Raw genomic sequence first — 11061 nt, 5'->3', positions numbered from 1 at the left:
AAGTATGAATCATGACTACGGATTTCAACTATGATCAAATTATGATTTTCATGCAAGTTATGAAGAATGGTGACTTAGGGCCCATTGTGGTGACCTAGGAACCTCATGATAAGAATTATGCAAGTATGATTTGTAATGATGAAAGGCCAACTCTCACATTGCAATTATGTTATGAAATGAGCTACTCTATGAATTTCAAACCTATGATCATGTCTATGGAATATGTTCATTATGATTTTTATGCTATGTATATATTCCGTGGGATTTGACTTAGCATCGAACAGACTTGAGGTGGGAGCCCTACCAAAAGCCTTAGTAGCAGCCTCCTGTCCCTTAAACTACGTTCCACTGTAGGTTGCCTTCATGGCTTAGCTAGTGGCTCCACATATAGCATATGTACATGACCCGCCTAGCGGGGTAGAGTCTACCTTGACAAGTAGATTCTCCTTTTCTTCGTTGTATGGGGAGACAACGGAATTCCATGTTGTAGCTCGCATGATCTTATGGTCGGTTATGGTTCCTATCCCACATATGTATATGCTTATTTTGTTACCTTATGATCTCCAATTAAGTCCCTTAAATGCTTTGATCATTGTGTTGTCCTCATGACTTTACCAATCGTCTTTATTATGTACATTCTTGACCATTGCATCTTATGATTTATGTTGCATTTCATGCCCACATACTTAGTACATTCAAACGTACTAATGCATATTTGTTGCCTACATTGTCTCATAATGTAGGTATTGAGGATCACACTCATTTACGTGGCTAGTAGAGTTTCCAATCGGCTGGAGAAGGTGAGAGTGTTACTCAAGATTGATTGTTGGACTTATGATGGTCATTTTGATTGCTTCCCTTTATGAGGCGGTCTTCCTCGGGTGAGTCTTTATGAAGACAGTTCGAGGTTGTTCACGTTATAATTGCTATGATCTTCTTCATTCTCACCGAGTTGCTTATAATTGTTTCTTAGTGTTTGATTTCACTACGTGTAGCATGGTATAGTTCGTTCCTTTTTACTAAATCCAACTTTGCTCCATACAATATATATAAAGGGAACAAAATTCACCTATACAGTGTAATTTCTTAGAGATCAAGGGAATTCAATTAGCTTTGTCATTGTTTATAACTTACTTGACGTACACTAGAAGTTCATATCGCAACTATGTACCCTGATGTCACGAAACACATGTTATAGCATATGTTATAGGTTCCACGACCAAATAAAAATCTGTATATGAAAAAGAGATTTGTTATTATATTCAGGCAAAGTTGCTTTCGCTAAGGCCTACAGTAGATACCATATATGTACAAATCTTCATTTTAAAAATAGCTAATCTCTCCCCCTCATTATAAATTATGCATCTACATATATATATATGCACAATCCCTTCCATTATATTATATATATTCTTATTAACCAAAGTGTTGAAAGTTGAAGTTTGAAGTTAAAGAGGCATTTCTTGGCTCTCCAAGTTCTCTCTCCATAGCCAATAATTAATCAAGATGGTGATGAGTAGCAGCATTGAGAAATCATTCAGAATCAAACATGAAGACAGCAACAAGTTCTTGTCAAAGCTTCTTTCAAAAGAAAACTCCAAAGCTTCTGCTTCTATTCCTTCTTTCAGAGTTTATTATAATGATGTTCCAAGTTCTGTTCCTTTCACTTGGGAATTACAACCTGGTACTCCTAAACATACATTTTCTCAAACTTCTTTACCTCCTCTTACACCTCCTCCCTCGTACTACTCCAACACTAATAATACCAACAAAAAACCTAGTAAAAATAACTTCAGATCCAAGATATTGCATGCACTAATCATGAAGTTTAATCCCAAAAAATGTCCATTACCTTCATCTCCCTCATATTCGTCTTCATCTACTTTATCATGGTCATCTTCTTCACAATATTCCTCAATCTCTGCTCCAACAACTCCATTCCAACGGCGTCGTTTTTGTAGCGAAGGGTCGTCTTTTGATGACTATATATCGCCAGCATCGAAATTATGTTATGGTAATAAAGCGGGTGGAAATTCTGTATTTATGCTGAAAAAAGCCTTGGTTTCCATTGTCGGTGGGCGTAGATCTAACTAATTTAAGGTTCAAATTTTATCATTTGTTTGTGTTTTTCAAATTGTTTTTCATTACATAAATAATGGAACAGAAGAAAGAGTTGTGAGAAATTGAACAAATCACATCTATTGAGTGTCTAGTCATATTACTAGACAATAAGCCTATATGGTCATCAGTTTCTTTGTGTTTGAATTATGTGTTGGACTTTTTGTCTCAACTTTGGCTATTTGCACACTGCACATTATCTCTATTGATTGAATGTAATTAATTAACTTTTTTAATACTATTTTTACTTATTCAGTTTGAATATTCATTAGTTATTTAGTTTAAATTTTGCACGTTTATTAAAAAATAATGATTGACATGTATATTTTATCACAATATTCATATTAATTGATATTTTATTTCAAATTAATTTTGAGAAATGATTTGAGAATTAAATAATTAATATTGATGAATTTATTTTTATCTTCATATAATGACTAAATAAAAACGAATGAAAAGATAGTATTCAAATGATCATCTCTCTCTTGGTTTTGTTCCTCCCTTACTTGGGGCTCTGCTTCTTATGAGCACACTAAAACTTTTACTAGTTGCTTTACTTTTATTCTTAATTTTCAGATAATCCAACTTCCATCTTCATGTAATGATTTCGTCACCGTGTGAATTGGGTCTAGGTTCACGACGATTCCCTGATGCAAAATTAAGAAATATATATAGTACTAGTTTCTAGCTTCTATATGTTAAATATATTTTTCGATAAATGGTGTTTAACTGATCATTCTTTTATTTACTGTTTCTGTTTACTTTTATTTGTCATATTTGAACTTGTCATATCTATTAATTAAGAAAACAACGATGGACATATCTATTTTACCATACTAATCTTATTAATTGATGTTTAGATAGATCTTAAAAAATATTTTGGAAATAAGTAATTAGTGTTAAAAATAAAATATAAAAAAACCTAATTATTTTTTCTTGATATATTCAAACTGACAAGTAAAAATGAAAAATAATTTTTTAAATAATACACAAGTAAAGTGAACACCGTGAGTATATAGCTAAGTATTGGTCACTCCCAAAAGGGAAAGGAACAATATCAAGAATCTGGCGACACTATAATTATAATTAATGCAATAATTCTCTCCGTAGCAAATCAAATTTGAATCTTTATTTTAATACTGAATAGTCTTAACTAATCGGTTATATTAATTGTGATAAAATGAAACAACTCAAGGATTTCGTATATCTTAATTTATGATAATATTAAAATTGTAGTAGCAGTTCAATAGTATAGTGGAAGTGTTGAATAAGGAGAGGACAGAAGTCTTGGATTACCAATCAGTGTACTTTTCAGATGTATTAAATAAAATGAAGGGAAGTTGGTTGGAAGTTTCAATCTCAGCAATAAATTAAAAGTCTTCCTCAGATCCCCTAATTGGGAATCTTTTTAGCTGTGTTGTTCATTGAAGCGGTGTAGAGAAGCTTCTACCTTATCACCACTAGTTATGCTACGTGGTGTCTGCAAATACAAAAAATAAGGAAAAACTATGGAAACATATGTTATTTATTTATTATATACAATTATATTTTAAGGGGTTGTTTGGTTTGAATACAAGTTATAATGAAATTAGTTATGATGGATAAGTTATGATGAGATAAATTATACTGTGATATAGAAATTTTACAGAAATACACAATTTATAAAATCATATTTTCTGTATGTCCCTACCGTTTTCAAAATATTTCAATAATCCCTTATTTTATATTTCTCTCTCCAACTCTTGATACATGACTCTTCATATTCTTCTAAAATATCTTACGTGATAAATTTACTCCTAAATTAGAGGCTATATCCCAGCATCCGTTTTACATCTTCCTTTTTCAAATTTTGTTCACTGTTATCAAAATCTAAGAAAACAACTGCAGAATTTCTCCTTTTCATATTTCTTCTTCTTTTTCAATTTTTTTTTGTAGAAGTTCTTGGGATTCATCTTCGTTGATTTCGGTGCTAATATGGACTCTAATCCATCATTTAGTCTAGGTATTACACAAATAGGTGATCCTCTTCAAGTCGCTGAAGAATCCCAACTTGTTCCTGAAGCTGATGTTCATTCTCAATCCGAAACTCTTGTACAAACAGAGAAACTTTCTCAAAATGAAGAACTTCCTCACCTCTGATGTGTGATTTCAATTCTACCGAGGTAGGATTTCGTGAAAATAGATCTAAAAAACTTCATGATTCATTACTAGCATTGAAACATCAACAAGAGGAATCGAAGAAACATGCTTCTACAAGTTTAAAATTACCAATAAAAAACAAGAAAAGCAAAAAGGAAAAAAAATCGAAGCAGCTACTTCGCGCCCTTCTTTACCCAAAGTATTACTTTTGTAATGTATTTAGATTTTTTTTATTTCAGTAATGTCATAAGTTTGAATATTGCATGTTTTTTGATGATGTTGTTATGTTACATTTTACATGTATCAATTTAAACTTCATTGTTCGAATCTCATTGTATCAAGTCTCGTTTATAAATTTTTTGTATCAGGTTGTCTGTTATTATAGTTCATTGTATCAAATTTTTATTTATTTATATCAGGTTGTTTGTTAGTGTAGTTTCATTGTATCAATTTGAGTGTATCAAATTTTATTGTATCAGGTTATCTGTTATTACAGTTCATTGTATCAAGTTTTTTTTTATATCATGTTGTTTGATATTATAGTTTCATTGTTTCAATTTGAGTGTATCAAGTTTTATTGTATATTGTTGGATGGTATAAAGATTTATTGTATCAAAGTTTATTTATATCAGATTGTCTGTTATTATAGTTCATTGTATCAAGTTTCTCTATATTTGTATCAGGTTGTCTGTTAGTGTAGTTTCATTGTATCAATTTGAGTGTATCAAATTTTATTATATCGGGTTATCTGTTATTACAATTCATTGTATCAAAAATAATTATATCATATTTTATGATATTATAGTTTTATTGTATCATGTTGAGTGTATCAAGTTTTATTGTATATTTTTAGATAGTATCAAGATTTATTGTATCAAAATTTATTTATATCAGCTTATTTGTTATTATAGTTCATTGTATCAAATTTTCTTGTATTTTTATCAGGTTGTCTATTATTGTAGTTTCTTTGTATCAATTTGAGTGTATCATGATACAAAGAAGTTTTTTTAATGTATCAAATTCGTATTTCTCTGTTTGATACAATTTTTACTATGCAGGGTATGAATTATGTCATCAAAAAAATCCCAAAGCATACTTAAGAGGTTTGGTTAATCATACAATGCAAATTTCAATGGTGATTTACAAAATTCCATTGGAGATGAAGGAATTACATTATTTAGGAAAATAATTTTTGATCCTTACTTAAACATATCTCAATGCAATTTTCAAGGACAAACTATCAAATGCCTTCTATTGTTAGAACTAGAGTAAAAAAAATCCTAATGATTGCATATCCTTCATGCTAGTGGAATTGCCCTTCATTTTTCAATGACAAAATTTGCTCTTATAACAAGATTGAAATTTACTGGGAATGCTGTTGATTTTCGATATTCCAACTCTCCTCCCACTAGGCTGTTGGAAACATACTTTTCAGGTGTCATTTCAGGTGTTATAAAGGACTGGTTGGTTCAGTGCTTTCGGATGAAAAATTGGGACAATATTGAAGGTGCCGTCCAAATGGGCATATTGTACTTCATCAATACCTTTTTCTTTTTTCAAATCAGTGAATTGCCCATATCAATAGATGATTTCAGAATGGTGGAAGGTGGCCGGTACGAACATTAATCATGGGGTCAAATTTCTTTCAAATAAGTTGATGAAGAGTTTCAGCCAAGAGTATAGAGTTGCTAAACAACTCTATCAATTATCAGGCATGCCATATGCACTCAATGTATAAATATGTGAATGTACTTCCAAAGTTGATGAAAAGCTTGTTGTTAAGGTTGAAAGTCACATCCCTAAGATTTTGAATTTGCAAGTTGTTGGTGTTGGGCCAAAATATGAGACTTTCATGGCAATCTTGTTCACTGAGGTAATAATCTATTATTAAAATATATATTTATTATCAACATCTCATGAATATCTTTTGTTATAGACAGGATACAAAGTATAGGTAAGTATCGAATATTTTTATTCATGTTCATGAATGTATCATTTATTTTCATAGTAGTTTATGCAAAAATAAAAATAAGAATAATTGTATACACATAGGTTTTGTTTTAATATTTGTATCAAATATTAATGTTTTATCTGATACACGTGGATAGAAGTATATTTTGTATCAGTGTCACGCCCCGGGAGGACACCCTAGACGTAATCGGCATCCGAAGGCCATTTCTGACCTCCGAGCGAACCACCTGGTCCAGTCACACATTCATTCAATCACATTATCTTAGCGGAAACTCAATTAAAGAAATACTCTTCATATATGGGGGCCGAAGGCCAAACATTTACAAACCCAACAAGGCAATAAAATAAGACTCCTCAAAATAACAGTTCGACCTCCCCACACTCCAATCTATGAAGACTCTATCAAAGTCTAAGAGGTGCCAATGACAAGTCCATGGCTACCAACAATCAAAGTAAAGGAAATGTCAACAAAACTGTACATGAAGCTCAACATCCTCTGGAAACTAGGAGGACTCACCAACTAGCTGAGGGTATAGGTAGATCTTCAACGGAGCGCCGGTTGATGATCTCTAGTACCTGTCTCTACATCATCAAACGATGCAGGCCAAATGGCATAAGTACATGGAATGTATGAGTATGTAAAATGGCCGAATACAACGAACATCACGAAAGAATTAATCAACTCAAGAGGAATAATAATTCAATCAAATGTCCTAAGTCTAAACAAGAATATGATTTAGACAGGACCAATCACATACAATTCAAATCAATATGATTCAGAGTACTATCAAGACCTATTTGGGAGTTTCTCTTACCCGACAACCATCACTTATGAGCCAGTGAAAGTACAACAAACCGACGTTGTTGCCGCATCCGTTCATACCTTGCCAGGGTATGAACGAATCAACCAATCATGGATCCAATCCAACCAAGTCCTATAATGTCAGGGCAAACATCTCAGGGAAGCATCCGACTTTAACGGTTCAATCCCCCCTACGTTTGGCGACGTAGTTATTGGGTTCGAGTATGGACTTTACTCTTGCCCAATTCGGTGCTCGATACTCCTCCCAAGACTCAATGCTCATAAAACTCCATCCAATCAACTCAATCAAATCATATCGACAAGTCTCATTACAACCTTGTCAACTCATCAACTCTATCATGATCAAATCTTTTCCAATCATACTATCCGGTCAATCTCAGTCATACCTTTCAAAAGAAATTTGAATGCACATTTATAGCAACATATAAGCACAACCAATCATTTCCTCTATCCATTTACTCAATCTTTGAAACTCATCACAACTCCAAGGCTTTAAGTCAACAATTTAAGATAAGCAACATTTTAAAGAAAATAGCATCCTTCATCATAATCCACATAATTAAGAAGATCAATAAAACATATTTAACAACTCATCTTCATCGACTCATACTCACATAAAGGCTCAATTTAGGAACTTCTTAGCTCATAACATCAACACATATAGAATCAAATACATAGGGGACAAAGTTCATACAAGCATAAACCATACCAAGAAACTCCATTTCTATGGACATCTAACCTCAAAGAAAGAATAGGGCACATGGGTGGACTCAACCCATGTTTTAGATAGCCTTACATACCTTAGTGAAGACTTGAAGAAAACCTTGTGGTTGGGTCTTCAATGGAGGACTCAAATCTTGAAGATCTTCAACTTCTTTTTATTGGAAATGGAGAAGAAGAAGAAAAGAGAGAGAAGCTAGGGCTTTTTAGAGAGAGGGTGAGGCTGCAAAATGTGTTCCCAAAAGACCAAGGGTAACATATATATAATTTGGGTAAGTTCCCAAATTACCCCTCCTTAAAAGTTCTGAAAATAGGCTAAAACACACCTGGCGCGATAGTGGCGCGTCGCGCCATTACAGCGCCAGGCTGAATACGCCTAAAACCTGCAAACCTCGTAGTGGCATGCCATGCCAGAGACCAAACTACTGAGGCATGTTTCTGCCGCGATAGTGGCGCGTCGCGCCCTTACAGCGCCAAGGCCATATTTTCTGGGTTCTGGAAATTTGGCCTGAAAAACCCTGTACAACTTTTAGTGGCGCGTCGCGCCAAGGACCAAACTACTGAGGCATGTTTATGGCGCGATAGTGGCGCGTCGCTCCCTTACAGCGCCAAGGCCATATTTTCTGGGTTCTGGAAATTTAGCCTGAAAAACCCTACACAACTTTTAGTGGCGCATCGCACCAAGGACCAAACTACTGAGGCATGTTTATGGCGTGATAGTGGCGCATCGCGCCCTTACAGTGCTAAGGTCATTTCCCCAGCAGTTGCAACCCAGGCCATAAATGAAATTCCTGCCGTGCTAGTTCATCTTAGGATCGTCATATCTTTTGACTCCGAACTCCAAAATTTACGTTCTTGGTGGCGTTGGAAAGAAGACTCAACGACCTTTGATTTGATGGGTCATGGGCCACCCAGATTGTCGTCTTTCAAGAGATAGGGTCGTTAGAAGTCGACCCTTATGCGAACTCCTACCCAAACTTAGCCCCGACGAATCTTTTGGATTTAATTTGATCCTAGGGGTCTTTCATGACCCTGCCTCACCTCTAACGCTGCTCAAATTCTCAAAGACTCATTTCGACTCATGCATACACTCCTCAATACTCGAGTTCGACCCTACCCGTATACAAGAAGGGTTTGAATTCTAGGGGAAAATTTTGAGGGGTGTTACATTATCTCCCTCTTGGGATCATTCGTCCTCGAATGACGAGTGGCCAGGAATGGACTCAGGGTACAGATCACAATCAATATCCAGTCATTCAATCAATCAAATTTTCAAATAAATATCAATCAAAACTCAAAATGCACTAATGAATTCAAGTCAAGGAAATGTCGTTACCTTCAACATTCTCCTCGGTAGGCACGAATAGATGGGGATATTTAGATTTCATGACTTCCTCCGCTTCCCATGTGGTTTCCTCAACAAATTGGTTTCTCCACAGGACTTTGAATGAGGCAACTTCCTTGTTCCTCAGTTTGCGAACTTGGCGATCAAGAATTTTGACCGGAACCTCTTCATAAGCCAATCTATCCTTAATTCCAATGCTATCAATGGGGACTACCAACGAGGGATTGCCCAAGCACTTTTTCAACATCGAAATGTGGAATACCGGATGAATAGAGGCTAGCTCCGACGGCAACTCCAACTCATAAGCAACACTCCCAATCCGTCTCAAGATCTGGTAAGGGCCAATATATCGAGGACTAAGCTTCCCCTTCTTTCCAAAACTCATGACACCCTTCATGGGTGACACTTTCAAATACACCCAATCACCCACCTCAAACTCTAAGTCTTTCCTTCTCACATCGGTGTAGGATTTTTGGTGGCTTTAGGCTGTCTTTAGCCTATCTTGGATAACTCTCACCTTCTCCATGGCTTGGTGAACAAGGTCAGGCCCAATCAACTCAGCTTCACCAACTTCAAACCACCCAATGGGAGATCTACACCTCCTCCCATACAAAGCTTCATAAGGAGCCATTTGAATGCTTGCATGATAGCTATTGTTGTATGCAAACTCTATGAGAGGTAAGTGATCATCCCAATTTCCTTTGAAGTCAAGCACACATGCCCTCAACATATCTTCCAATGTCTGGATGGTGTGCTCTGCTTGGCCATCTGTCTGAGGATGGAAGGCTGTACTCAAGTTCACCCTCGAACCTAATCCCTTCTGAAAGGATTTCCAAAATTGGGAAGTGAATTGATCTCCTCTGTCTAAGATAATAGACAAGGGAACCCCATGCAATCTGACGATCTCCTGGATGTACAACTTTGCATAATCTTCTGCAGTATCAGTAGTCTTACCCGCCAAGATGTGAGCTGATTTCGTCATTCTATCTACAATCACCCAAATGGAATCATGTTGCTTTTTGGACTTTGGCAAGCCTGTAATAAAGTCCATGTTGATCATCTCCCACTTCCATTCTGGAATTTCTATGTTTTGGGCTAAACCACATGGCCTTTGATGCTCAACCTTCACCTGTTGGCAATTCGGGCACTTGGAAACAAATTCCGCAATATCCTTCTTCATCCTACTCCACCAATAGATTTCCTTCAAGTCATGATACATTTTTGTGGAGCCTGGATGAATGGAGTACCTGGAACTATGCGCTTCGGCCATAATCCTCTCTCGAACATCATCGACATCCGGCACACATAATCTATTTTGGTACCTCAACACACCATCTCCCCCTTTGGTGAAAACCATTACCTCTTGTTTGTGAACAATTCCCTTCAATTAGAGAAGGATGGGATCTTGGTCTTGCTTCTCCTTTACCTCTGCCACAAGTGAGGACGTAGACCCATCCTGAATAGTAACTCCGCCTTCATTGTTCTCTTCCAGATGAACTCTCAATCGGGCTAATATGTGTACTTCCTTCGCCAATTCCCTCCTTCCCTCATCCACATGGATAGTGCTACCCATAGACAACCTGCTAAGAGCATCAGCAACAATGTTAGCTTTACCTGGATTGTAGAGGATGCTCATATCATAGTCCTTGAGTAGCTCAAGCCATCTCCTTTACCTCAGGTTGAGTTCCTTCTGGCTAAAGACGTATTGCAAGCTCTTGTGATCGGTGAATACATCGATATGCACTCCATACAGGTAGTGGCGCCAGATTTTAAGCGCAAACACCACAGCTGCCAGCTCAAGGTCATGAGTTGGGTAATTCCTCTCGTGAACCTTAAGCTGTCTTGAAGCATAGGCTATCACCTTCCCCCTTTGCATCAACACATAGCCCAAACCAATTCTGGATGCATCACAATAGATCACAAAACCCTCTGTACCATCGGGCAA

The 11061-nt window shown here is 36.1% G+C and overlaps 1 protein-coding gene across 1 annotated transcript; it reads left to right on the top strand.

Moving 5' to 3' along the window:
• Positions 1 to 1173: 1173 nt before the first annotated feature.
• On the top strand, positions 1174 to 2201 carry LOC129881595 (uncharacterized). The gene has a single exon (XM_055955756.1). The coding sequence runs from the start codon at positions 1507 to 1509 to the stop codon at positions 2092 to 2094; it is 588 nt and encodes a 195-aa protein (XP_055811731.1). The 5' UTR covers positions 1174 to 1506; the 3' UTR covers positions 2095 to 2201.
• The last annotated feature ends 8860 nt before the right edge of the window (positions 2202 to 11061 follow it).

Source organism: Solanum dulcamara, chromosome 3, assembly GCF_947179165.1.
Source record: "Solanum dulcamara chromosome 3, daSolDulc1.2, whole genome shotgun sequence".
In the NCBI taxonomy this organism is placed as follows: Eukaryota; Viridiplantae; Streptophyta; class Magnoliopsida; order Solanales; family Solanaceae; genus Solanum; species Solanum dulcamara.
The sequence above is the reverse complement of the archived record's forward strand: the minus strand, read 5'-3'. Positions and strand labels throughout refer to the sequence as shown.